This window comes from Sus scrofa, chromosome 11, assembly GCF_054392235.1.
Source record: "Sus scrofa isolate SSC_HxYL_T2T_F1_AM1 chromosome 11, Sscrofa_HxYL_maternal_Yorkshire_Landrace_v2.0, whole genome shotgun sequence".
In the NCBI taxonomy this organism is placed as follows: Eukaryota; Metazoa; Chordata; class Mammalia; order Artiodactyla; family Suidae; genus Sus; species Sus scrofa.
In genome coordinates, this window is record NC_139393.1 from 52,054,290 (window position 1) to 52,082,199 (window position 27,910).

Consider the following 27,910-nt stretch of genomic DNA (forward strand, 5'->3'; position numbering starts at 1 on the left):
TTCAATAAAAATGCAAATTTTAAAAATTATTAAAATATACTTAAAAGTAACAAACTATATCACTCAGTTATTAGGTTTAGAAGTGTTCTCTCCAGCTTTTTTTAAAGAAAACAAATCTTTGAAGGTTTTTTTGTTCTTGTTGTTGCTGACTGTAGCTATTTTTGTAGCTTCTTCTTCTTTCTCTCTGGTTCACTATTGTCCATGTTTGAGGTATCAGTAGGAACACTTATTCCTGGTATCTAAAGGAAGGCAAGTAGGAAAATAAGGTGAGTAAAAGCATAAAAGAAGAATAAGTCTCATTCTTACCTTCCCCTTCCCCACTGACACTTTCAAGTTCAAGAAGATGTACGGGTGGAAGCGGGGGGTAGTAGTAGATCTTCCACACTATGTATCTATTTCACACCTGAGGAATGGTGGCTCAGAAATGTCAAAGGCAGACGTGATCTCGGAAGGTCATGTGGGAAGCAGGTCATTTGGGATGGGCGTGTGTTTAACACACTGAGCTTGTCCTGGCTGAGCCACTATGATGGTCTGCATCACAGGCCTCAGGTGCATTGGGGTGGAACCAAGTTCAAGAACCAATGTCTTTGGTGAAGCATAATCTGCCAAAGTGTAGATTTCAACACTGAAAAAAGTGGAAAAGAACGAGGCAGATCTCAGAGTTCTGCTTTTGGTACCAAGGACCTCAGAAGAAGCCCAGATGCCTGGGTTCCCAAGGACTAGAGAGATGAGTGAGAAGGCAGGATTTATTTCCTACACAAACGTGTGTCCTCCACACTACTTTCAGGGCTTTATCATTAAAGAGAAATAACCTACGACTACATCACTCTCTTAACACAAACTATGTACTGATTATTTCATCACAACATGGACAGTGTAAGTTTGGTTTTACCTGTGGTTCTACCAGCAACATTCGGATTTTCTGATGCTGAAGATTAGATGAGTCTAGCATGATTCTCACTTTAACTTTATCAAATATGTGAAACACTGTATCTTCTATTTTAAGAGATGGTACCTAAACAAAGCACATTTCACTATTTTTAATTGCTTTCTTACACTCGAGGCTTGGTTCTAATAATTTATCTTCCATGTTAATTTACAAGTTTAATTTAAAAATTACTTCAATATTTAATATTTACCAAGTAGCTAGGTGTTCAACATAACAAAAACCACAAACATATGACCCATCAATGTGCATACTTCTCTTTCATTTAAGGTGATCCCAATACTATTATTTGCAGGAGTCTCACCCCTTTAATTAGCAAATTGTTGATCTTATGCAGGAACACAAAGGTTCTGTGGGCAGAATTTATTGTTCTGAAGTTCTACTAAGGTTAGGGAAGTAGGGAGTGTGTCAGGTAAGAGACACTGGGAATTGGTTTAAAAAAATTCCCTTCTCTGAGCTATAAGAAGCCATTTATTCCTTTACTTGAATCCATTTGTCCACCAGGGACAAAGTATAAGTTTTCCTTAGAGGGGAAGACTTTACATGGTATAAAAGAAAGAAATCAAGGACAACATTTGTATGTGGGGAGATATCCTGAAGTGAGAAATTATGAGTAAAAAGTTAAGTGTAGCTGCCATAAAATTCTGTAGGGTACAATAAGTAATTTTACACTTTATGGGTACCATTTGCAAACTATCAAAGAGAAAGTGTGCCCCTTCTAAAAAAAAAAACCCCAAATAAAAACATTAGAAATACTTTATGTACCTCATCATCATAAATAAGTCGTGGCTTTGGTTTGTCCTTTTCTTCAAAAAACACTGTACCTTCTAAGCCATACTTTGGAATCAAAACCACAATAGCATTCTTTCTCACAAACAGAATATAAGCTTCTTCACTTACTATTCCTTTGCTTTTGAAGAATAACTGTAAAAGAGCACAGAACCATAAGGATCTTATTTTGAGGTAAACAATAATACGAACAAGAAAATATGCAATTGAAAGTTTATAGGAATTCCCATAATGACTCAGTGGAAACGAATCTGACTAGCATGAGGAGGACACAGGTTTAATCCCTGGCCTCACTCAGTGGGTTAAGGATCCGGCATTGCCGTGAGCTGTGGTGTAGATCATAGATGTGGCTTGGATCTGGTATTGCTGTGGCTGTGGTATAGGCCAGCAGCTATAACTCTGATTCAAACCCTAGCCTAGGAACTTCCATATGCTTGTGGGCGTGGCCCTAAAATTAAAAAAAAAAGAGGGGGGAATAAAACTTGGAGTTCTCTTTGTAGCACAGCAGAAACGAATCCAACTAGTATCCATGAGGATGTGGGTTCGATCCCTGGCCTCGCTCAGAGGGTCAGGGATCCGGCTTTGCCATGAGCTGTGGTATAGGTTGCAGACATGGCTTCGATCTGGTGTTGCTGTGACTATGACTGCTGGAGCTCTGATTCAACCCCTAGCCCGGGAACCTCCATATGCTGTGGATTCAGCCCTAAAATAAAAAAAAAAAATTTTACAAAGTGAATAAAACTTCATCTCTACTGACATCGGTGACAGAAGGGACATACCTGGGTATGAAAAGCCACTGATGCGCGCTGAGCATATTGCGCCATTTTGTGCCGGAAATTGAGATTTTTACATAAATCTGCAAGCTTGTGCTTGTCTGTCAACTCCGGGTACGTACAGTCAGCCCCGATGGCCACAGCCAACAAACGATGAACAATGATATCTGCGTATCTGGATATGAAGGAGGAAACAAGCATCATGCTGTGTTAGCACTACAAAGTCCTCTTACAATTCAAGCCTGACTATTTTCTATCTCCGAGTTGACAAGGAAAATGTACCTTCGGATGGGTGAGGTAAAATGTGTGTATATTGGGGATGCTAAGCCATAGTGATGAAAGTCATTATCCATTCCAGAGCAGAAGTACACAGCTTGCATCATACAGCGGGTGGCTAATATCCTTAACAGGGTATTTAGATATGGGAAAATAGGCGAATCCACCCGGTCCAGGGAGTCAGCCAGAGCCTTGGCTGTATCGGTTTTAATTTCCAAATTCTGTGAATAAAGAGGAGGGAAAGGTCAGCAGAGTAAACATTTTAAAATCAGTACCAGCACATCTTCAATATAACCAATCAGACTGAACAAACATGGTGTCTTTGACCAGGTTAATGTTTCTTTTTCCTTCTTCTTCTTCTTCTTTTTTTTTTTTTTTGCTTTTTCGGCCCACATCTGTGGCATATGGAAGTTCCCAGGTTCCGGGCTGAACTGGAGCTGCAGCTGCCGGCCTACACCACAGCCACAGCAACACAGGATCCTTAACCCACTGAGTGGGGCCAGGGATTGAACCTGCAGCCTCGTGGATACTAGTTGGGGTCATTACCCCTGGAACTCCCAACCAGGTTAATGTTTATCCTTAGCCTCGAAGAACTAAATTTATAAAAAAGTAATGACTGTCATGTGCAACATCCAATCTTAAAATTTTCTGAATGCATTTAATGGTGTTGCAGCATCAACAGTCTGAAGAAGTTTGCAGGGTGAAGACAACAGTGGGGGAAGCAGTGTTCTCTCAAGGTCCAATCTATGCCTGCCTAATCTTTGTTGGGGTAGGAAGAAAAAAAAAAAAAAAAAAATCAAAGCAGCTCTGGACACTTTCCAGCATGTGTGGATTTTCTCTGCAGATATTTTCCCTCCATTCAGGGTAGAAGTAAAGGCCAGAGGCAAAATAAACCTGTATTGTTTACTCTAGCTCAACGTGCTGATACATCAGACTTAGCTGCTTTGGTCTACTCTGGGAGATGAGGCAAAAAGATCTAAATCTTCCTTCTTTTCCCACGTCATAAAGAAATAAGAGAATCAGAGAAAATTCTCCAAAGCACATTTTAAGCCTTAGAGCAGAGGAGAAGCTGATGCTGTTCTGATGGATATGATAGGAGTAGGGCCACCAAAAAGGTCTGAAAAATCAGAAACCTTCATCCTGTTAGAAATATGCCCTAAGATCCACTCCTCCTTCCAGCTCTCTTCTGGACAAGAAAGATGGGACCGGAGCAAGTGATCAGAAAAAAAAACAAAAACAACAACAACAAAAAAAACCCCACAAAAAACCCAACATAAGCCAGCCACCCTAAGGGCAGGGGTGATTATACCTAAATAAAAGTACTAACCTAGAGGCAGGGGGTATACGGGGCTGAGGAAATGGAGCCTTTTCTATTTTTTTTCCTTGTTGCTAAATGTGCAAAAATGGACTTTTTTTTAGGGACATGATATAAAGACGGCTTCACTGAGTTGAAGATAGAGGGAAAAAAAACGAAGGTAGGCAGTTCAGAGGAGGCATGAAGTCTAACACAGCATAAAGAACAAGTGGAAAGGCAGAGAGATACGGAAGCGCATAACCTGTTCAGGATATTACATGTAACAGTCTGGAACGTCTGGCTTTGATATAGGGCTCTCTTTAAAGGATTTTATTAAATAAATGATTTCAATGTGAGAAGAGATGACTGTACCCAATTAGACGATACCTTTTTTTTGGGGGGGGGGGGTCCCACCCATGGCATATGGAGATTCCCAGGCTAAGGGTCTAATTGGAGCTGTAGCTGCCGGCCTGCACCACAGCCACAGCCACCAGGGATCTGAGCCGTGTCTGCAACCTACACCACAGCTTATGGCAACACCAGATCCTTAGACCACTGAGCTTGAGCAAGGCCAGGGATCAAACCCGCAACATCATGGTTTCTGGTCAGATTCATTTTGGCTGCACCATGATGGGAACTCCTGCTTTCCTTTTTAACCAAAGGAACTACTGGCATATTTTTGCAGCAGATAACAACAAAACTTTTATGGAAATATGAATACAGATTATTCAGTGCAATGGCTAGATCAAATATACATACAGATGATTTTTCAGACTATGGGGCCTTACCTTGGATTTAGCTGCCTTAACAAGAATTTCATAATTTGATGGAGGAGGAGCAGGATGTTTTCGAAGCAGAGCATGCTCAGAAAATTCTTCATGGATTTTTTTTGCAACAGAGATATTGGCAAGTAACATAAATTCTTCCACCATGGAATTTGTTTCTCTACCAATGAAAAAAGTCATCAAGGAAAAAGAATGAGATCTCTATGCAACATTCAGAGGTTGTCTTGTTGCCTTTTCTACCAATGAGATAAGGAAACTATTTCCTATGTAAACAAAACATTCCTGTGTGTGCACATGTGTATTAAGAACATCCCTTTCATTTCTCAGCTACTATGCTAACAATCTCTACTGCATGAGTAAACCTCATGCTAGAGGAAACTTTACAAAACACATTAAAAACAGAAGCTTTACCAACTCTAGTAATTGTAAAATCTGAATCATAAGCATTTTCACCTCTTTACACTGAGTCCAAAGGATTGTTACTTAATTATAAATCTACAGAAGTAAAGCTTACTAAGAATTAAAAGCTAGGTCATATCAATTTTGGTTTAAAAAATGAAAACTTATACCAATAAATCCCCTAAATGAAGAGATACTTATAATAGGTATTTTGGGTGCTTAATATGGCCAGGTGTTGTGCTATATACATGGTGATGTGTTTACACACTCATACATAAGACATATACATACACATGGATATAGATATTAGACCTGTTTTGCAGATGAGAAAACTGAAGATGTGTAACATTATTCTCTTGCTCAAGATCAGAATTATCAGAAATAACAGGATGTGAGCCCACATGATCAGACTTCAAAACTCTTTATTTGATATTGTTTTTCATTTTAGATAGTCGGTCTATGTTAATTTAAAATTTAGTTTTTCGTTCTGAGTTATTAAACATGCATTATTAAACTTTTATTAATATTTTCATTTTTAACACCTTCTAACTTCTTGACAAGATTCCTGAAGTACATTAATTTTTTTTTTTTAATATTAGGAAGACCTCCAATCATACCTTTCAAACTATGAGGACAATCTCTTATAAATATGGTTTTTCTTCTTCATAAGAAGAAATGGGTTATGTTTTACTCTGGCAAAACTAGATTCAAGATTTTTCTCAAAAAAGCTCTTAGTATTGGTTTCACGCTTCATATTAACAATAGATTTATTTGCACAAAAATTCACCCAAAGGAAATTTTTTTTTTTTTTCTTTTTAGGGTTGTGCTTGTGGCAAATGAAGTTTGGAGCATAGGGGTGGAATCAGAGCTGTAGCTGCTGGCCTGTGCCAAAGGCACAGCAATGCCAGAAACAAGCCACGTCTGAGACCTACACCACAGCTCATGGCAATGCTGGATCCTTAACCCATTGAGCAAGGCCAGGCATCAAACCCGGATCTTAATGGATACTAGTTGGGTTTGTTACTGCTGAGCCACAAAGGGAACTCCCCAAAGGTAATTTTTAATTTTAGTTCTAATGCTATAATAACAAACTTGTCCTAATTAACAAACTTGGATATATTCTCATTTTTAATCCTTGGTCATCTATGAGAAAAGTGTAAATAAATGCATGTTTAATTTCAGAATCACCTTACATAAGAAGCATGGAAAAGTGGACTAACTTTGATTTAATCAAAGCAGTCTTACTTCCTAAATCTTAACCAAATCAATAAAATATTAACAATAATACCTAAGCTCTAAGTACTCTCCATGACATCCTATGAGGTAGGTAGCATTACCAATCCTACTTCATCGACAAATCGAGGTACAGAGAGGTCAATAACTTGTCTAGAGTTACTGGCAGAAGTGGGATCCAAATTTAGGCAGTCTGGTTTCAAAGCCCAGGATTTTGGCCACCATTCTAACTTACAATACTATATATTCTATATTAAATACCTAAGAAATTCATTAGGGCAATCTTCTTTTACTTACTGTAACTACCACTAGTCAAGTGCTGATATACCACACATTAAGACAAACCAAACTGGCAATTTTGCTTTTATAGTACGTGTCTTACAAATAAGATGTATACTTTATTAAAGAAGACTAGAGGAGTTCCCGTCGTGGCGCAGTGCTTAACAAATCCAACTAGGAACCATGAGGTTGCGGGTTTGATCCCTGGCCTTGCTCAGTGGGTTAACGATCTGGCGTTGCCGTGAGCTGTGGTGTAGGTTGCAGACGTGGCTCGGATCCCGCGTTGCTGTGGCTCTGGTGTAGGCCGGTGGCTACAGCTCCGATTCGACCCCTAGCCTGGGAACCTCCATATGCCGCCGGAGCGGCCCAAGAAATAGCAAAAAGACAAAAAAAATAAATAAATAAAAAGAAGACTAGAAAGTGCAATCATAATTTTCTCTATATTTCTTAAGTTAAAAAAAAAAACTCTATAGATATCATAATCCCACTAAAAATAAGACTATTTTGGGTATAAATGTTTCTTTTGTTAATAGATATACTAAATATTGCATTAAAATCAAATTCTTATCTACCATAAAAAAAACTGCATACCTAAGTTCCTTGGTCTGCAGATCTATCGGATCATGAGTTTCACTATCCATGTGGAATCGAACTTCTGGAGAAGAAAGGGTCAAAGCCCTAAATAAAATAAAGATATGAATCAGTCATGTGTGCAGTAACAGACACAATTCTGGAAGTGATTACTTTTTTAAAAGAAAAAAAGACTAGAGAGTTCCCATCGTGGCTCAGCAGAAACGAAAAGGACAAGGAATCATGAGGTTGCGGGTTCCATCACTGGCCTCGCTCAGTGGGTTGAGGGTCTGGTGTTGCCCTGAGCTGTGGTGTAGGTTGAAAATGCTGCTCGGATCCTGCATTGCTGTAGCTGTGGTGTAGGCGGCAGCTGTAGCTCTGATTTGACCCCTAGCCTGGGAACCTCCATATGCCGCGTGGGTGTGGCCCTAAAAAGCAAAAAAAAAAAAAAAAAAAAAAAAAAAAGATTAGAGTAAGTACATAGCAGTTTTTCTTCCGAAAGCTTTACGACCATCTGCTAAGTTTTATGTTCTATTTTCATAGATGGCTTAATACTTTACAGTTCTAAAAGACATTTTAAAAGGAATGAGAGAAGGAATGCAACAGAATGAGTCCTTATGTTTCTCAGGAATTGAGTATCTTCTGTACCCAAACTGAGTTTTTACTGAGCTACCTGGGTTTGTAATCAGTTTTATAAGAAGAGAAGGTCATCAGCAGTATTTCCCTTACTACACAGAACAATGAGGGATAGTGGAGAGAGGCCAAAGCTGCCAGGGGTAGATCGGTAACATCAAAAGATCCCCAGTTCAGAAGTATCTTCCACATACACTCAACCAACAGAGAGGAGACTGAAAAACCACACCTAATGTTACAAATCCTGACAGCTATTGATATCTGGGTGCTGTGGGTCAGATAATGCACTAGGCTAAGGGCTTCTACATGCTGCTTCATTTTAGGACTTAGCAAGTTCTGCTTTGAAAAGTAAATTCCCATGAGGCCTGGGAAGTATATTGTTTCTTTACATTTTGATGCTATTTTCATCAGGTCGGTTCCAAATCAACGTAAAACTAAAACTAAGAATTTTCATGAGGCTAAGTAACTTTGGACAATCATAAAGAAGGGGAAAGATGAGTTGGGGCAACGTGGGAGTCCAAGTCCTTTCCTGCTTTGACCTTCACTTTTATTAGAAGAACTACAGAAGAAATACTAGAAAGGGAATCCCAACAAATATTCCTTCCTTACTATGGATGTATTTACAAGGTTCTATACCACAATCAATCCGTATTAAATAAACCTTAAAGACCAAGGTATTTAATCACATTTTGATCATTTTTTCTTCATAGAACATTTAAAACATGACATAATGTTTATCCTTTAAGACATACCATTTCCTTTAAGAAGGTGAAAGACAATTTTCTTTTTACTGATTGATTTCTCAGTTCACCCTAAAACTGAGAATTTCAATGATACGTTTTACCAATAGCCAATTATCTACTTAAAAAACTAAAACTACAAGGAGTTCCTGCTATGGCACAATGGGTTAAGAATCTGACTGCAGTGGCTCAGGTTCCTGCAGAGGTGAGGGTTCCCATCCCTGGCCCCGTGGGTTAGAGGATATGGCGCTGATGCAGCCTGGCCTGGGAACTTCCACATGCCGCAAGTGGCAGCTACAAAACACAAAAAACCACCCTCAAAATAAAACCTAAAAGTACACACTGTTTTTCCAGTTAAAAGAAAATCTTTCCTGTCCTAATTAGGAGAAACTATGTTACAAACGCAAATTTACATCTCTTACTTTAAAACTGCCAAGATAAATAGTTTCAATTTTTATTTGCTTTGCTTTTGTAACAAACTTCTTCAGATGCCTGGCATACTATGAACCCTAATAAACAAATATTTGCTGAAAAAAGAGTTGTTTTGTGTTACAAAAGAAATCTATATTCCTCTTATTTCCATCTTAATGACAAACTTGAACAAGAGTTTCATTGGGTTTTACTGAATCCAAATTATCCTTATATAGTTTCAGGTTTCCTACCTAGGATTATAAGAAAATTCCCAGAAAACTGATTTGTGAGCAGAGATAGGAGTAGCTAAGCATAGAACCTTAGAACAACACTGTCCGATAGAATTTTCTGCAGGGATGGATGTGTTCCCAATCCACCCTGTCCAACATGGCAGCCACCAGCCACATGCGGCTACTGAGCCTTTGAAATGTGGCTTGTATGACTCAGGAACCAAATCTCTTTAACTTTAATGAATTTTAATTTAAATAGGCACATCTTATGAAACAGCACACTCTCTATCAAACACACCTGTAGTAACCACTTGTGACCCTACCCTGCATAGGCATAGGAATCCAGAGACCAACATTTGAAAGGTTCATGCAACCTGATTTACCCTGACAGTTGATGATGTCTTTCCAAGAATCAAATTTCTTTTTCTATTTTTTCTGTCCTTTTAGGGCTGCACCCGTGGCACATGGAGGTTCCCAGGCTAGGGGTCAAATCGGAGCTGTAGCCACTGGCCTACACCACAGCCACAGTGACCCGGGATCTGAGCCGCATCTGCGACCTACACCACAGCTTATGGTAATGCCGGATCCTTAACCCACTAAGTGAGGCCAGGGATCGAACCCAAGTCCTCATGGATACTAGTCAGGTTCGTTAACTGCTGAGCCACGATGGGAACTCAAGATTCAAATTTCTTTTGAATCAAAAAGTTTGGGAACTTGAATACTCCTTAAAACTCCTCTGCAGTTAGGCAAATGCCATGACATAACAGCTAAAAGATGTGCCTCTGCCAGGAGCTATAAGATCTTTGGGAAGACTGTTCCTAAGGAACTTCTAATCTTTTAAAAAATGAAGGTGTTGAATCTCTAAAATCTCTTCCAATTTTAGGTGCAAGGACTTCATCTATATTTAAACATCTGAAAACTAATGTTCAATCTCGAAACCCATTTCTAATTAAAATCAAGAACAATCCATAGAAAAGTCTTAAGAAGATCTTGCCTTCCTAGCTTTTCTCCAAGATCTTTAACTTACACAGTCAAGATCTTTAACACAACAGAATTCCTAAACAAATAGCAGTGCAGAATCAAGCTGCTAATCTTTTCAAAGGTAGCTAGAAGAAATAGAATGTTCACTCTGTCCAGAAAACAGTTCAGTCCAGAAAACAATTCATCACTGTCCATAATAAAATACTTTAAAGAGTTCATAAATTATCCTAACACCATGATAGATGAATTAAGACAAATCTTAAAAGGTATCTTTGAAATGTACCCTTTTTCAATTCTTCTTTTTTTCAAAATTTTAGCTAGTTTATTTAGTCCACGGAGACTAGTAGTAATACTATCATTCATGGCTGCAGAATCAATTCTCATCTGAGCTTCAGCATATGTAAGGGAAGCCTAAAAGAGAAATCATAGGTTAATATAACGTTTAAAAAAAACTGGCTTAGCAGTTCCTGTCGTGGCTCAGTGGTTAACGAATCCAACTAGGAGCCATGAGGTTGCACGTTCGATCCCTGGCCTCGCTCAGTGGGTTAAGCATCAAGCGTTGCCGTGAGTTGTGTAGGTCACAGACGCGGCTTGGATTTGGCATTGCTGTGGCTCTGGCGCAGGTTGGCGGCTACAGCTACAATTAGACCCCTAGCCTGGGAACCTCCATATGCCACAGGAGAGGCCCTAGAAAAGACCAAAAAAAAAACCCCAACACTGGTTTATTCTGTTCCCATATTTCCACTACATAAAACTATCATTTCAGTAAACCCAAAATCAGTATCAAAAGAGATTCCTGGCTATAATATTTATACTCCATACCTAGGATTTCTGGTTCATTATTGCTTTTTGTGTGTGTGTGTGTTTTTAGGCCCACGCCCTGCCGGATCCTTAACCCACTGAGCAAGGCCAGGGATTGAACCTGCAACCTCATGGTTCCTAGTCGGATGTGTTTCTGCTGCGCCATGACAGGAACTCCAGGTTCATTAACTCTTATCTGGTGCATTACACAACACAAGCAAACTTGTGTTAACACAGACAAATGGTAGAATTGTTAGTAAATGAATCATTTAAACTCTAATTACTTTCATAGTTCAGTTAATGTATAAATACTTAGGTAATGCTAAAATAAAATGAAAAGAAGGGTAGATTATTCTCTGATAATGACTATAAAGTAAAATACTTTTATGATGATCATTACTTCCTTAATCACTGCAAATAATTAATAAAGTTGTGATAGTCTAGGCATCATGTTTTATAGGAAATCCACTAAATTAAATATCTAATCTAAAAATTGGACACATCAGAGTAGAAAAGATGAAAGTAATTTCCAATTATAATCCAAACATACAAATACTGCTTCTCTGTTCCTACTTCCCTCCTCATGGAAAAAAAAATTTTTTTTTTTTTAAATAGCTTCAGTAGCAAATATCAGGAACAATATAAGAGAGTTAGATGATGCAGATCAGGTCAGATTCAACTTATCTACTAGGGACTAAGAGTTCCCTGTCAAAAAATGTTTTCTGTTACATGTTTACTAAATTTTTTTTCATATAATTTTGTTACACTGACCAAGTCTAGGAGAACTATAAACTCATCCTATTTAAAAATACAAATCTAGGAAACTTTAAATCATTCGCACATCACCGTTTGTCAGTCTAACACTGCTTTCTCACCAATCACTAACTGATCAGAAAAGAATGATGTTAAAGAAAGAGAAAAAGCGGGGAAACTTGGAAAATAGATCACTGGAAGAAAAGAGGTTTGGCAAACATCAGAGGAAGATTCGGGGCAAAACAGAACAGAAGGGACTCTGGGACAAGGAGGAGAAAAACAATCCAACTCATTCTGTTTGAATGTCGATCTCAAGCTAGTTTCACCTGAATCCAACTATGATTTATAACATCGTTTCAGTGAGAAAATGTGAGGAACAAGAAGATGGTACACATGCCATCTTTTAAAATACTGACTAGTTATAAACTGGGATAACTTCAAATACTGGAGTTCCTGAGTATGGGATTAAAAAAATCTATTTCTTCATCTCAACTAAACAGGCTTTATAAGTTTCTAAAGACAGACAGGACAACTGCCACATCGACTCATTTCTAAATAACATCAAAAATTAAGCAGATAACTGAAAACAACTAGATTTTGTTGCAACACTGGGACAAAACTTCTTAACTCAATAAGCTTAACTTCTGCAAAACACCCTAGAACATTGTTAAAAGTACTACAGATTTTCAACTAACCTTTGAATTAATGACACTTTTGGTAAACCTCGTTTTTAAGATTTCAGCATTGTGATTCATCTCCCAAATACACGAAAATGCTAACCTATGGGGAAAAACAAACAGTATTTATTAATGGGAATCAGTTAAAGTAGTAAATACTATATTTCTACGAAGAAACATGCATAAATACCTGTCAACGTTAGATCTCAGGGAACATAAGTTAGAGCTAAGCAACTCTGGAACCATGTCAATCCTCTGGAAGAGATAAAATAAAAGTCACAGATTACTGAACTGTATCCATACCTTTATTCGAGGTTCTACTCCCAAGGAACATTAATGCTACAAAGTTAAAAAGAAAAAAAAAAAAAAAAAGACCTTTGTGAATAGAACTGGGAAAATGTGAAACAAAAATCTATTTCTAGAAGACTAGTTATATACAACTGTTACGGGAAGGAAACAATGAAAGGGAACTAGACTTCATATCAAAGGATCTAAGTTTAAGTTCTCTACACTGCCCATCTAGCTCTGCTCTCAAAGTCTGAAATCTCTGGTCTGCTAACAGTGTTTGTACTAGGTAATGGACACAAGCCCCGAAAATGCTGGGAATGAACCTTCCTCCAACACGTCACACAAACTACATGGTATTTTCAACATTCTTAAAAAAAGACACACTGAGAACACTATAAACCAGCTATAAAGGAAAAAACAAAAATCATTAAGAGTGAAAAAAAAAAAAGACACACTGAATTTTCATGGTGAAAAGCTACACAGAAGAACTGTGACAATGAATTCATATAAATTTAACTTTCTAGTTTCGCAAGTTTTCTCTTTAAGTTTATGGGAGCATACTTGATAAAGAATAAACAGCAAATCATGACAGAATAGACTCATGACTTAACTACATAAAAACCAGAAAATATATTAGTTACCCAGAGATAAGAAGTGAAATGCTACCCAACAGTTTATATCAACTACATTTATTCACTCAACAACAAAAAACACTGCAATATTTTCACTGATTTAAGGCCACCGTATTCTATGTTTATCTTTTTGCTAATTCATGTACTACTCCAGCTTGTTCAAGAATCCAAAAGTGCCCATGATTTCAACAAATTACACCATTAACAAAGTAGTTATTCATATCTCACTAAATACTGAGGCTGTCCTTTCTTCAGGAACCACCTGAGATGATTTTATCATTAAGAGTAAAATAGGTCGGAGTTCCCGTCGTGGCGCAGTGGTTAACGAATCCGACTAGGAACCATGAGGTTGCGGGTTCGGTCCCTGCCCTTGCTCAGTGGGTTAACGATCCGGCGTTGCCGTGAGCTGTGGTGTAGGTTGCAGACGCGGCTCGGATCCCGCGTTGCTGTGGTTCTGGCGTAGGCCGGTGGCTACAGCTCCGATTCAACCCCTAGCCTGGGAACCTCCATATGCCGTGGGAGCGGCCCAAGAAATAGCAACAACAACAACAACAAAAAAAAGACAAAAGACAAAAGACAAAAAAAAAAAAAAAAAAAAAGAATAAAATAGGTGAGGCATGCCCGTTGTGGTGCGGTGGTTAACAAATCTGACTAGGAACCATGAGGTTGCAGGTTCGGTCCCTGGCCTTGCTCAGTGGGTTAAGGATCTGGCATTGCCATGAGCTGTGGTACAGGTCGCAGATGTGGCTCAGATCCCACATTGCTGTGGCTGTGGTGTGGGCCAGTGGCTACAGCTCTGATTAGACCCCTAGCTTGGAAACCTCCATATGCTGAGGGAACAGCCCTAGAAAAGACAAAAAACAAACAAACAAAAAGAATAAAATAAAATAGATGATGGGAAAGATACAAGCATGCATCAAAATTCCATTTTAAATTTAACACATTTTTACCTTTTCACAAAGATACACTGTTGTTCCCCTTCTAGCTGATTCTTGATCCAAAGCATTTCCTGGCCTAATAAAGTGGCTAACATCAGCAATGTGAACACCAACCTTAAAGAGAGAAAAATAAAAGGATGTCAACATACTTAACTAGGTAAATGTACTAATGGAGTTCTAATGAGAAGCAATTTAGCTAGATTGAAAAAGGGCTCAAAAATAGTTACCATTTCTATTTTTACATGCCCATTAGTCTATGCAGATACAACTGACTCCACTTGACATGAGCAATTCACAAATTCTACAATGGGCTCAAAGGAAAATTAACTCAACACCAGAACTGTATTTGGATCCAACATCATCATAATTATGAATACCTCCAAATCTCCATTTTCAAGCTCTCTGCAATGGAGAGCATCATCTATGTCAGTACATCCTGGGGGGTCCACACTGCAAACACAGAGATGTCTCAGGTCTTCTCGGTTTTTCATGTCCTAGAAAATGCAACAGTATTAAGAAATAAGCCATAGTGTTGGTTTAGATGTAGCATACCTCTTAAGAAATCAAGAATATCTATAATTAAAAAAAAAAAAACCTTAGCTTTATTTTTTAATGATAACCACATTTCATGATTTGTAACTTGTGAACTCCTCAGCTTTGGAAAATTTGACATGAGCTAGTGTCTATCCCCTAGAAAATTCTGTCAGTGAAGCAATAGATTTCCATGATAGCTGTGAGTTCTATGTGTAACCAAATGCCGGGGAGGAAAGGACTATGGTTTCCACGTATTTTAAGATACATAGAGAAATCACAAAATTAGCTCAGACACAGTAATTCGTAAAGTCACTAAGAATTCGACATACCTTCTCCGTAATGCTCCAGGGCATCTTCGGTAAGAAGCTAAGAACAGCCTGTGAAAAGGGCTGATGGGGAACATCATGCTCAAGTAACAAAACTTCCGTTTCCGTCTCTTTGTCTCCAACTTCGCCTAAATTTTTTACAAAGTGTCCCTAAAACCAGAAGGTATTATTAGAAAGGTGTATTTTACAGCTTTGTTTGGAATTTATGTTTTATTATCATGTTAAATCCTTGAACATATATACATATCATTTTAGTATTTCTAGGTGTTTTCCATACTTCTTAAAAATGACCACTCAGTAAATTAAAGCTATAACTGGCAAGACTAAAGTGATTTATGCTGGAGACTTCCAGAGGGCCTGGTTCTCATATAACAAAGTATCTGCTAATTTCCTGTTATCTTTCAAGCTTAAGATGTGCTTCAAATATCACAGCTTTAAAATCGTAACTGTGAAATGTTCCCAAATTCCAGTATGTATTTTATACAAAAGCAGATTCTGGTTTGAGCAAAAGAGGCAATGTTATTTCATTCCCCAAATTTTAATTCAATAGTCTAAAATAAAATTACTAATACAAGCTTACATTTGGATATCTGGAATTTCTGGGCCAACCATCAATGGAAACAATAATTCTCCGTCCTTCTAATGTAGAGGCCTGTCTGGTTTCTATCCGAATTCTAGGGATTCTCTTATCAGCAGGTGTAAAGAGATGTCTTCTTGACTAGCGAAAATAAAGAAAAAAGATTTTACGAACACACAAAAAGGCTGGGATGAGGGCAAGAAAGTGAGGGCTCTAAGTTCTATATTACATAGCAAACATGGTCTGTACTCACCTCCTTAATATCAGACTTGGAAAGCATGCCACAATACGGTCTCCAGTTCCTTTTGATGATTCCGACAACTCTACCTGTCGGCTTTAACATTTTCTCGTTTACAGCAGTCTTGAGCTGAGATTTAAAAATGAAAGACCTTCAGTTAGCTTTCCTGTAAGGGGAATGAGACCGTTTCCCTTCAAAATGAGAACATGAATATGGTTACTAATGCCTTCTCAGGCAGTAAATTATGACATAAGACTACAGAATCCTGATGCTTCAAAATTCTAGGCAAGAGAATGCCAAACTTATACCACAGAAAGAGTTGCATAATAAAGAACCACAAAAACAATTAAAAAAGAAAAGTGACTGAATAAATATGTCAGAACCCAACTCTTCAGTTTTAATCTGAAGATTTACTAACATGCACATATGCATATACACAGGCACACACAGGCCTGGTAATTAACAGACTAGGATTTTAGTACTAGTTTTCAATAGTTAGCGGGGTAACATTTATTAATTCATTAAAAAAGAGATGGATCTTTAAAGGGTCATCCTTATCCAAAATATAAACTCAAATAAATAATAGTTATTAGAAATAACAAAACCTTATGGTATTTCTCCTGTAACACTTTTCTACGGCCTGGACTTTGCAAAGATAACGCTACAGTAAGACTCCAGAGCAGTGAATATAATTCAAATAAAGAAAAGAACCACAAAGGTGTGTATTCCACCTATTTGTATTATTCTTGTAGTTCTAAAACAGGAAAATAAAAAGGTCTTCTCAGGTAGACTTTAGGACATAAGATAAAACTGAAAGCATTCTCTTCATAAGGATTATTAAACAGACCCATTTTTAAGGGCCAGAAGTACATCTAGTATGCTGAGGGATTTTTAATATTACATAAAAGCATTTCAGAAAATTGAAAATTTGTATTTCTTAAAACTCACTAATTCATACAAATCATGTACCTGAATGTTAAGAGTTCAAGTTTCCTACTCAGGTTATGTCTTTTAGTAATTAAATCTGTTTATTTGAGCAAAATAAGACATGAATTTAAAAATAAGAGTGCCAACATGGACCTGCTATATAGAGCACAGGGAATTCTACCCAATATTCTATGATAACCTATATGGGAAGAGAATGACTGTTTGTATATGTATAACTGCCACTTTGTTGTACAGCAGAAATTATCACAGCATTGTAAATCAACTGTACCTCAATAAAATTGTAAAACTTTTTTTTTTGTCTCTCTTTTTAGGGCCACACCCGTGGCATATGGAGGTTCCCAGGCTAGGGGTCCAATCGGAGCTGTAGCTGCCAGCCTACACCAGGACCACAGCAACGCGGGACCTATAACCCACTGAGTGAGGCCAGGGATCGAACCTGCGTCCTCAGGGATGCTAGTCCGGTTTGTTAACCACTGAGCCACAATGGGAACTCCTAAAAACTTTTTAAAAATTTTCAAAAAGAGGTACAAACTCTTAGGTATACGATAAGGTACAAGGATATAATTATAATATGAGGAATATAGTGGATATTTTATAATAACTACAAATAGAGTATAACCTCTAGGATTGTGAATCACTATATTGTACCCTTGTAACATATACTATACATCAACTATACTTTGATAAAAAAAATGAAAAGACTTAAAAGATATTAACTGTGCATGACATGTATCAAACCTATAGAACTATAATTTTATTCAATAAATCTAAAAGCAATGAAACTTCTTTTTCTCCAAAATGACACATTAACAAAGTATTCAATGCTACACAGACAAAAACTAAAACCTGGTTTCATACAATGCGTTCTCTCTCTTCTTCCTTCTCCACATCGTCTTCATTTTGACCTTCATCATGTAAAACCACAGAAGATGGTGCTACCCACTGATTCTTGGGAAGAAGCTCCACAGCCACAATATCTTCATGAACAGCTCGGTTTAAATTTTTAAGTCCTTGTAAGATTATCTGTGTAAAACAGCAAATGACACATGCCCAACTATTTTTAAAGGCAATATAATAATGGGAAGGTTACCTTACAGAAGTTTAGATATATTCTGATGTCTCTATGTAACTATTCTCCCCCTCCCCCCTTTTTTTTTGCTTTTTAGCATTGCACCTGTGGCACATGGAAGTTCCCAGGCTAGGAGCCGAATCAGCGCTGTAGCTGCAGGCCTATACCACAGCCACAGCAATGCAGGATCAGAGCCACATCTGCGACCTACACCACAGCTCATGGCAACACCAAATCCTTAACCCACTGAGTGAGGTCAGGGATCCAACCTGTGTCCTCACAGATATTAGTCAGGTTCATAACCGTCTGAGCCACAGTGGGAACTCTCTCCCCCTCCTTTCTATTTTTAATTCCTCTACTGTGTCTCTTTACTCCACCCTCTTAATTTCTCAGGTAGAAAAACATGGGCTGTGTTCATGGCTCTGCCATAACTCTTATTTTAGTACCCAAATTTCCTAACTTCTCTAAATCTCAGGATCCTGATTGGTAAAACAACAACAAAAATAATAGTATCTACTTTTTAGGCAGAGCTGAAGATTAAACGAAATGCAGCTTTCAAAGCAATGAGATGACTACACGGCAAATAGTGAATACCCCACAGGACTGCTATTAGCTTCAAAGTTTGTGAAGCTCCTGGAGCAATTATACATTATGTAAATAGTATTTCCCATAACAGATCATAATACAGAAAACAGAGGCACCTTAGTTTTTATTTGATTGATTCAATTTTTTATTCTTTTAAAAGAAGGTTAATAGAAACTTCTTTCCTGCAATAAGCGGTTTCCTAAAAGAGTGATTAATTCCACTGGTATCTATGCCTCTCACATAACTGCCTTCAAGCTAATGACTGGGAGGATAAAGCAAATTTAATTTCTTGCACAAAATCTCAAACACTTATGAAAGAAAAACGGGAAGAGAAAGTACTTTAGTGTGTAAGGAATTTATGGATACACTTGCCTCTTTATTTTCTTCAGTGTCACCATGAACCCACACTGTAGCTTCTAGGTAATTTTCCCTGCTGGCTCTAAATGTTCCTTGAAGGTATGTACCAGATTTTATGCCTTGCTGCAGCTTACTTAATGGAAGATGCTCTGAAAATATTACTTTTCCACTTTCTATTTCATTCTGTGAAATAAGTAAACCAAGAAATACAGTTAGCATGTACATCTTCTGTTTGCTCAATAGACAAGTATTACCACTATCACGTATGTTTTCAAAACAACCATTCACATTACGGTATATACAGCCCTACGAATTTGAAAGAATACAGCATAGTAAGAAAAAAAAAATGCTTTCTATTCTTAGGGCAATGTACACATATTTCATTACATTTAGGCGTCAGCCACAGATCCAGAACACTAGGAAGCTGTGTCCCCTGACCTCCACCAGGCCCCCCAAAATGAAAGTGAGTAGTTAGGTGATGGCGTGAGTGGCAGGTAACAGGTAATGTGAAGCCTCAATTGCATGCAAAGACTGTGGCCACTGAAAGCACAAGAAGAGCTATTTTTACTGGGTTATTATTATTTTTTCTTTGCTTTTTAGGGCCGCACCCATGGCAAATGGAAGTTCCCAGGCTAGGGGTCAAATCAGAGCCACAGCTGCTGGCCTATACCGCAGCCACAGCAATGCAGGGATCTGCAACCTACACCACAGCTCATGGTAATGCCAGATCCCCAACCCACTGAGCAAGGCCAGGGATTGAATTGGATACCAGTTGGATTCGTTTCTGCTGAGCCACAACAGGAATTCCAGATACTGGGATTATATTAGCAGCTGAAACTGCTAGACAGAGGGGGGCTGGGACTGCTGTAATCCACTGCATGACCTTCCAGGATCCTTAGAGACTCTGACCTCCCACATCCGGACACTCGGCTTCCCTACTTTGCTTCATTTCCCACACTCTCCTCCTTCTTAGGAGATCACTTTTTACCTTCTCCTTTCCTGCTTAAATTGCCGCCAAATTCCTTGTCCTTCTTCCTCACTCTCAGATGGAGGATCTCCATAGTGAGACTCAGAAGCAATCACTCCAGACCTACTTTATCTTTCCCAGTGGAATCTGCTCACCTGTGTGTATCTATCTACCACTTCCTGTCCTCTATTAGCAACACTGGCCTACGATTACCTTCTCTCTCTGAAATCAATTTCCCCCCCTTCTACTATAATATCCTGACCATGATGTAAACTAACATGATCTATTAAATATTATGATCTAAATTAATTAATGATATGGCCTATTAAAGTAAACTGATTAATCATTCCCTCATTGTCCCCATCCAATATATCACCAAGTCCTAAAATCAACAAATATATATATATATCAACAAAAAATACCCTATATCTAAGTATGTCTCACTACCTTAACTGCTACTTACCATGGTCTAAGTTTGACTTGCCTCCCAGGAATACTAATATATCCTTCTCATTAGAGGATCTTGCTTTGAACCTACTCTCTTAGAGCAGCCAGATGGATATTATTGTTTTCCTACTCAACAGCAATCCAGCACTCATGGACTAAAATCCAATTTTTTTTCTCTGACTTACCACAACCCTATTTGATCTGGTCCCCGCCTATATTTCTGACTTCATTCCTAACATTTTCTCTTTTGTTCTCTCCATTCCAGCCACACTTTAGCTGTTTCTTTCTTTCTTTTTTTTTTTTCTTTTTTGTTAGGGCCACAGGTTTGGCATATGGAAGTTCCCAAACCAGGGGCTGTATCAGACCCACAGCTGCCAGTCTACACCACAGCCACAGCAATGCCAGATCCGAGCCACATCTGTGACCTACACCTCAGCTCACAGCAACACCAGATCCTTAACTTACTGAGCGAGGCCAGGGATCGAACTGGCATCCTCATGATCTGGTTCATTTCCGCTGAGCCACAACAGGAACTCCTTACTGATCTTACCAACTTAATCTAACCTCAGAACCTTTGAACTTGCTGTTTCCTCTGTATGAAATGCTCTTTGCCTAGTTATTAACATGGTAAACTTCCTTACATAATGCAGCTAAGTGTCCCTGTCTCAAAGCGACTGGCAATGCTAACATCTTCCATATCTGAGCTTAGATGTTACTTCTATCAGAAAGCCTTGATGTCCCCCCCAATCCGGGTTAGATGCCCTTGCTTAAGTACAGTTAGTTCTACAGTGTCTGTTTTTAAAACACAAATGTGTTCCAATGCAATTGACATATTAAAAGATATCAGGTGAATGCAGAAAGCCGCACTCAGTTGAACCAAGCTGTGTAGGAATCTATAAAACACACACTCTCTTTCAAACACCTATCAGTTACCTCAGATCACCGTGTTTCATGAGCCACACCACCTTCATCTGGTGTAACAACTTTCTGTTCAAAATTAAGATAACCTCCTTTCTACCATTTCATGAAGTTTCTGAGTGTGTCCCTAATCACATTCTCCTGTTTTTGTCTTTTTTTTTTTTTTGGACTTTCTAGGGCCAAGCCAGTGGCATATGGAGGTTCCCAGGCTAGGGGTGGGAATTGGAACTGCAGCTGCTGGCCTACGCCACAGCCACAGCAACAAGGGATCAGAGCCGCATCTGTGACCTACACCACAGCTCACGGCAATGCCAGATCCGTAATCCACCGAGTGAGGCCAGGGATCGGACCTGTGTCCTCATGGATACTAATCGGGTTTGTTAACAAGAGCCACAAGGAGAACTCCCCTAATAACAGTTACCCTTAAGCTCTGTGGTTTTTATTATATGATTTGGCATGACGGTGACTTTGAGAAGCACACATGTATTACAAAAAAACTGACTGTAATTTCACTATATCCTACACTTACCCTACCATAGTATTGATAAAATACTGTGAATTACCAATGCTGGATTACTTCCTGTTTCTTCTTCTAGATTAATGTTATCCAAAACAACTTTGTGATGAAGGGAATATTCTTTTTGTGATCTTTAATATAATAGGCACAAATGGCTCTTGAACACTTGACAGGGGAATAGTACAACTGAGAAGCTGAATTTTTTTTTTTGGTCTTTTTGTCTTTCAGGGCTGCACCAGTGGCATATGGGGGTTCCCAGGATAGGGGTTGAATCAGAGCTGCAGCCGCCAGCCCATACAAGAGCCACAGCAACGCAGGATCTGAGCAGCGTCTGTGACCTACATCATAGCTCATGGCAACGCCGGATCCTTAACCCATTGAGCAAGGCCAGGAATCAAACCTGTGTTGATTGCCAACCACTAGTTGGGTTCACCAACCACTGAGCCATGATGGGAACTCCAAGAAGCTGAATTCTTTAACCTGAATGAAATTTAAACAGCCACATGCAATTAGTGGTTACATGTTAGATAGGATAATCTTAAATCTGCATTCTAAAAATCAAGCCCAGGAGTTCCCGTCGTGGCTCAGTGGTTAACAAATCTACCTAGGAACCATGAGGTTGCAGGTTCTGTCCCTGGCCTTGCTCAGTGGGTTAAGGATTTGATGTTGCCGTGAGCTGTGGTGTAGGTTGTAGACGTGGCTCGGATCCCGCATTGCTGTGGCTCTGGTGTAGGCCGGCGGCTACAGCTCCGATTCAACCCCTAACTTGGGAACCTCCATATGCCGCGGGAGTGGCCCAAGAAATGGTAAAAAGACAAAAAAATAAAATAAAATAAAAATCACGCCCAGCTTTTGTTTTCTCCCCTTTAGTTTTATAAAGTAGCTACTTGAGGACAAGCAGGGATAGAGAAAATCTTATAAAGACTGGAGATACACCTATATCTATATCTATCTATCTATCTATCTATCTATCTATCTATCTATCTATACATATATAATGTTTCTATTACATAAAACCAATTTTTCGGGGGGGGGGGGCGTACCCAAGGCATATGGAAGTTTCCAGGCTAGGCGTCGAATTGCAGCTACAGCTGCTGGCCTACATCACAGCCACAGCAACTTGGGATCTGAGCTGTGTCTGTGACTTATACCACCGCTCACGGCAATGCTGGATTCCCGACCCACTGAGCAAGGCCAGGGTTGAACCTGCATCCTCATGGATACTAGTCAGATTTGTTTGCTCTGCACCACTACAGTATCTACCATTTACATTTACCATAGCTATATCAGACACTGAGGTAAGAATTTTATTAATACTACTGTTATCACCTCAATCTGCATAACAACACTAAGAAGTCATTACTGCTAAACATACTTTACACCAAGGATACGAGGGCTCCGTAAAGTCTACCACTGCAATGATCTCCTTACTCATCCTTCCGTCTCTAATCCTGTATTTGATACAATGCATCATCTTACAAACTGAAATTAGAGTGGCCTTCCAAACAAATAACATTTCTGGTCATTCTCCTCCATTCCTCCCAGACACATTCTCATCTGCCTTCAATTCTGTTCTGATTCTAGGTAGGGAGCCTAGAATCCCTTCTGCTAACTTCTCTTCATAGCAGCCCTTTAGGGAGTCCTTTAGAAAAAAGCTGGAAAACTACTCACAGAGTAAATTTTAAGTCCACATTATCTGGCTCCTTCCCTTCCTGTTCTGCCTCTCCTGCCCTCTGCCACCCTGGATTGATGCTAGAGCTGTACCTGCTCCCTGCAATGCCCATCACTTCTTTACTTGTCAAATATCTACTTCTTATTTACAAACCAGCCATGAATTCTTTCATTTATTAATCAAACAAATAGTGCTACCGGGTGCCAGGTCCTCCTCAGGTTGCTAAGGATTTATCAGTGAACAGCGCTATTTTAGAAAGTCAAGTCTTCAGGAACAGCATTTTGATAAAACGTCTACTACAGTTACTCTTGTTGTTTATAACCCAACTCCTACTCCAATTCCAGATTACCCACTGATATTCCAATTTTTTTTTTTTTTTTTTTTTTTTGGTCTTTTTGCCATTTCTTGGGCTGCTCCCATGGCATATGGAGGTTTCCAGGCTAGGGGTCTAATCGGAGCTGTAGCTGCTGGCCACAGCCACAGCAACACAGGATATGAGCCGCATCTGCAACCTACACCACAGCTCACGGCAACGGCAACGCTGGATCGTTAACCCACTGAGCAAGACCAGGGATTGAACCCGCAACCTCATGGTTCCTAGTCCGATTCGTTAACCACTGGGCCATGACAGGAACTCCCTTGATATTCCAATTTTTAAACTCTGGTAACTGTAAGCCTAATATCAACAGAATCAAGGACATGTAAACGGTCTTAGGACATAAATCCTTAATAATCACTAAACTTAAAAGTCAAAGTGGCTATGTTAATAATCTCACTTTGCAAAAACGAAATAAAACAAACTCAAACTTACCCCTTCGTCAGACAAACAAGCAAGACGATCTATGAGTTCGGGGTTAGCAGTTAAGCTTTTTACATATTCTTCACCTGAAAAATAAGTTTTTTGTTCTTGATAAATTCTTTTTTTTCTGTGCTTAGCTGTGGGAGAACATGGGTTACCTTGTTTCTGACAGTATCTAGGTCAAATATTTTTTTAGGAAAAAAAAAAGCCCTCTCTGTTGACGTGGTCATGCCTAAGAGGCAGTGAGTGGATCAAGTATATCTATGGGCTTTTATTGCTAAGCCAATTCCTAATGTCGAAAGGGAAACCAATAGCCACGGTGGCACAAACTACTTAGCTTAGAACCGATGAGAAATTTAAAAATACCAAAACATCACATTAAGTTATATAGGACTATGAAAATAACCAAGGAGTCAAATGGACATCTGACCATGGGCCCGAAGATAATTTTTGCATGCATTTGCAAATGTGAACTAACAGTTTGATTTACATGGAGACTTACAAGTAAAAGCTGGTATCCCTTCTTCTATGGCTTTCTCTTTGTTTTTCCTGTCATTGGTTATGAAGATAACTTGCAGCTGATTCTCTGCTGACATTTTCTTCAAATGTTCGTTGTACCATTTTGCTGCTACTCGAATGGCTCTATCGTTCCTGTCATTAGAATTTTCTCCTTGTTGTTGTTCTACATAAGTTTCTCTAAATGTAAAAAAAAAAAAAAGAAAGAAAGAAGAAATGGAAATCAACAGAATCAAGGACATGTAAAAGGTCTTAGGACATAAATCCTTAATAATCACTAAACTTAAAAGTCAATGGTACATCTTTTTCTCTTGAATGTATTCACCTTTATACTTCCAAGAAAAAATAAATAGAGTCTTTACAGTCAAGTTTTTAAGATACTAATTAGCTTGGAAAAGAAGAAAAATGTTATTAATGAAACAATAAAAAGGCCAAAACAGGTTTATTTCACCAAAAGAAAAATTCAAGATCAGAATTTATACTTTAGGTTGGGACATTAGGTAAGTAGGTAACGGTTTGGAAAAAACTATACTAAAACTGTGCAGGTCTGTTAATGATCACATGCTTACTCTATAGTTATTAAATACATAATGCACATAAATTATCCATGGTAAACACTCAATAAATGACAGAAGCTATCTAAAGACTAAAAGACCAGATAGAGACATGATTGCATTTTCCTTCTAAGTCTATCAACTGTGAGATCTCAAATGTCAGCATACTTATTTCTTTAAATCAGTTCCTCGAAGTCAAATTTAAATACAATAACAAAAGTCAGTACAACTTCTACCTAGCGCCGCAAGACAGGAGATTTGACTTTAGAATTTTAGACTTATTTATATTGTTTTCAGAATTATTTTATTCCTTGCCATTAAATATGCCTGCTAATGCTTTTAAGCTTATCAAAGATTTTACCATAAATTTCTGAATTGGTTTTAGCATGACTGAGCAACAATTTCCAATGAGATTTGCCCAAGTGTCTTAATTCTTCTCTCAGCTCCAGTACTGCTAAGCTCTATTCACTGCACTTAAGCTAAATGCAATTGCTCACCCTTGATTAAAAATTTGATGATCATGCGCCGCAGAAACTAGATCTTTCGGCACTGAAAAACCGGGAAGTTTCTGTTTCTAGATTTCAAGGAGGAGCTAGGAATAAGAAGTCTACAAGTGCTTTACTGATATTCTTTATAGGAACAATATTTATAGGAACTGATATTCTTTATGGGATATAAGAGAGAAATTTGAAAAGTTAAATATTTCTTAATTTGCATACTCTAGTGAGATTTCATTGTCAGATCTAATCCAGAATCTCTCAATTAGGGGAGTGATTTTTGCCCCAGGGGATATCTCACAAATTTGGAGGCTTTTGGGGTAGGTACAACTCAGTGGGGGAGGGGAGGTTTGCTACTGGCTTCTACTGTGTATAGGCCACGGATGCTGCTAAACATCCTACAATGCGGAAGACAGCCTTCCCACAACAAAGAATTATCCAGTCCAATATGTCAACAGTACTAACACTGAGAAACCCTGACCCAACAAAAGTAAACTAGGATTCATCACACATTACTTATATAACATAAAAATACCCAAAATCATATTTTCTAAGACCGCACATTAAGTTCAAACACATTAAGTGAAACATAACAAAGGTCTTGAATCTGAAACACAAAGGATTCTATTTTTTAACCTCATCATCCTCAGAGTGATCAGTTATAAAACTTTTAGGAACTAAATAATATTCTGAAGAATATAAAATCTATGGTGTTACCTTCTGACAATGTCACAAATTGCCACCAGGAACTCTCCCTCCAGTTTAGCTAATTCTACAGTTTTCATATAATTGACATAATTTTCCCCTACCTGTGGTGCTCATTAGTAAATGTATAGAAATGCTTCTCCTGGTTATTAGTCACGTCTCGGATTCGTTTATATACAGGAGCACTCCGATTTCTCACTTCTTGGAGAACTGTTTGTAGTACAATGACATTCCTGATCGCAGGGTCCTCGAGAACATCAATCTTTAAAAACAAATAAATAATAAGTAAAAGACTTAATTTTTCCCATGTTCAATCATACAGTCTTTCTGTTGAACATAAAACCCTGGCAGTTAAAAAAAAACATTAAATATGCATTAAACTAAGGAGCTATTTTGCAATAGAAAACCCTTCAGGTCGATAAATATGAGTACACGTAAATAGACTAATTACAAAACTTTGTAGAACTCCACTAATAAAGAAATACGTTGGCCCACATAGTTTTCGTTCGTAGGCACTTACAAGCTGCCTGAGGGTCGCAAGCTGGAGGCCACAGAAGCCCAGGTCCCCGGCCTCCAGATATTAAAATCTAAGGCAGAAGAGACATCAGGAGTTAGCAAATTAATGTATCTAAACTAAAATTCTTATAACTCCAAGAACTTAAAAATAACAGTACATAGAAAAGAACCTCGGCCTGGGGGGCAGGAGGCATGAATCCCGATGGGGTTTGCCTCTCCCTACGTACGCAATGATGCCCAAGACGCTCCTCCCTGGGCCTCAGTCTCCCTAACCGTTATACCCCTTTCTCTTGGTGGGGCCAGGGTGTCAGCAGTTCGCCCTCCTACTGGCGCACCTGGTGCAGCAACACGTTGGTATCAGGCAGCAAATAGTGTGGCTGCGGGCAGAGGCTGCTGGCCGGGTCCAGGGGCTGAGGCTCGAGGACAGGTCCCTCATGCGCACCGCCGCACGCCGCGCAACCGGGAGCACCGCAGCCGATGTCATCTCGCAGGTAATGCTCCCGCACGATCTTCATCACGCCTCCAGCCCGCGTCTTTTTTAAGAAAGTTTTGGACTTGAGCATCTTGCCTCGCCGCGCGTGATCCCAACCTCTGCAGCTGTCTTCCGGCGAAAGTTTCAAGCTCGGATTCCTGGCGCACAACTACACTTCACCCGGAATTTCGCCCTGTAGCCTCCAGGATATTAGTAAAACCTTCTCGCGGGAAAACCTCGAGACTGAGGTTGGTTGGCTCTTTGAGGG

General features: G+C 38.9%; 1 protein-coding gene across 1 annotated transcript; it reads right to left on the reverse strand.

The window, feature by feature from the left end:
- On the reverse strand, positions 1–27,763 carry DIS3 (DIS3 homolog, exosome endoribonuclease and 3'-5' exoribonuclease). Its single transcript, XM_003131019.6, has 21 exons — positions 27,506–27,763; positions 26,759–26,916; positions 24,885–25,078; positions 24,395–24,468; positions 19,078–19,245; positions 17,910–18,074; positions 16,119–16,232; positions 15,869–16,006; positions 15,292–15,438; positions 14,806–14,922; positions 14,441–14,542; positions 12,761–12,825; positions 12,589–12,673; positions 10,623–10,750; positions 7,366–7,452; positions 4,867–5,023; positions 2,791–3,005; positions 2,515–2,683; positions 1,712–1,870; positions 893–1,015; positions 1–239 (listed from the first exon to the last, which is right to left on the reverse strand). Exons 1-21 carry the CDS (start codon positions 27,731–27,733, stop codon positions 156–158), a joined length of 2,877 nt encoding a protein of 958 aa, XP_003131067.4. The 5' UTR covers positions 27,734–27,763; the 3' UTR covers positions 1–155.
- Positions 27,764–27,910: the final 147 nt, after the last annotated feature.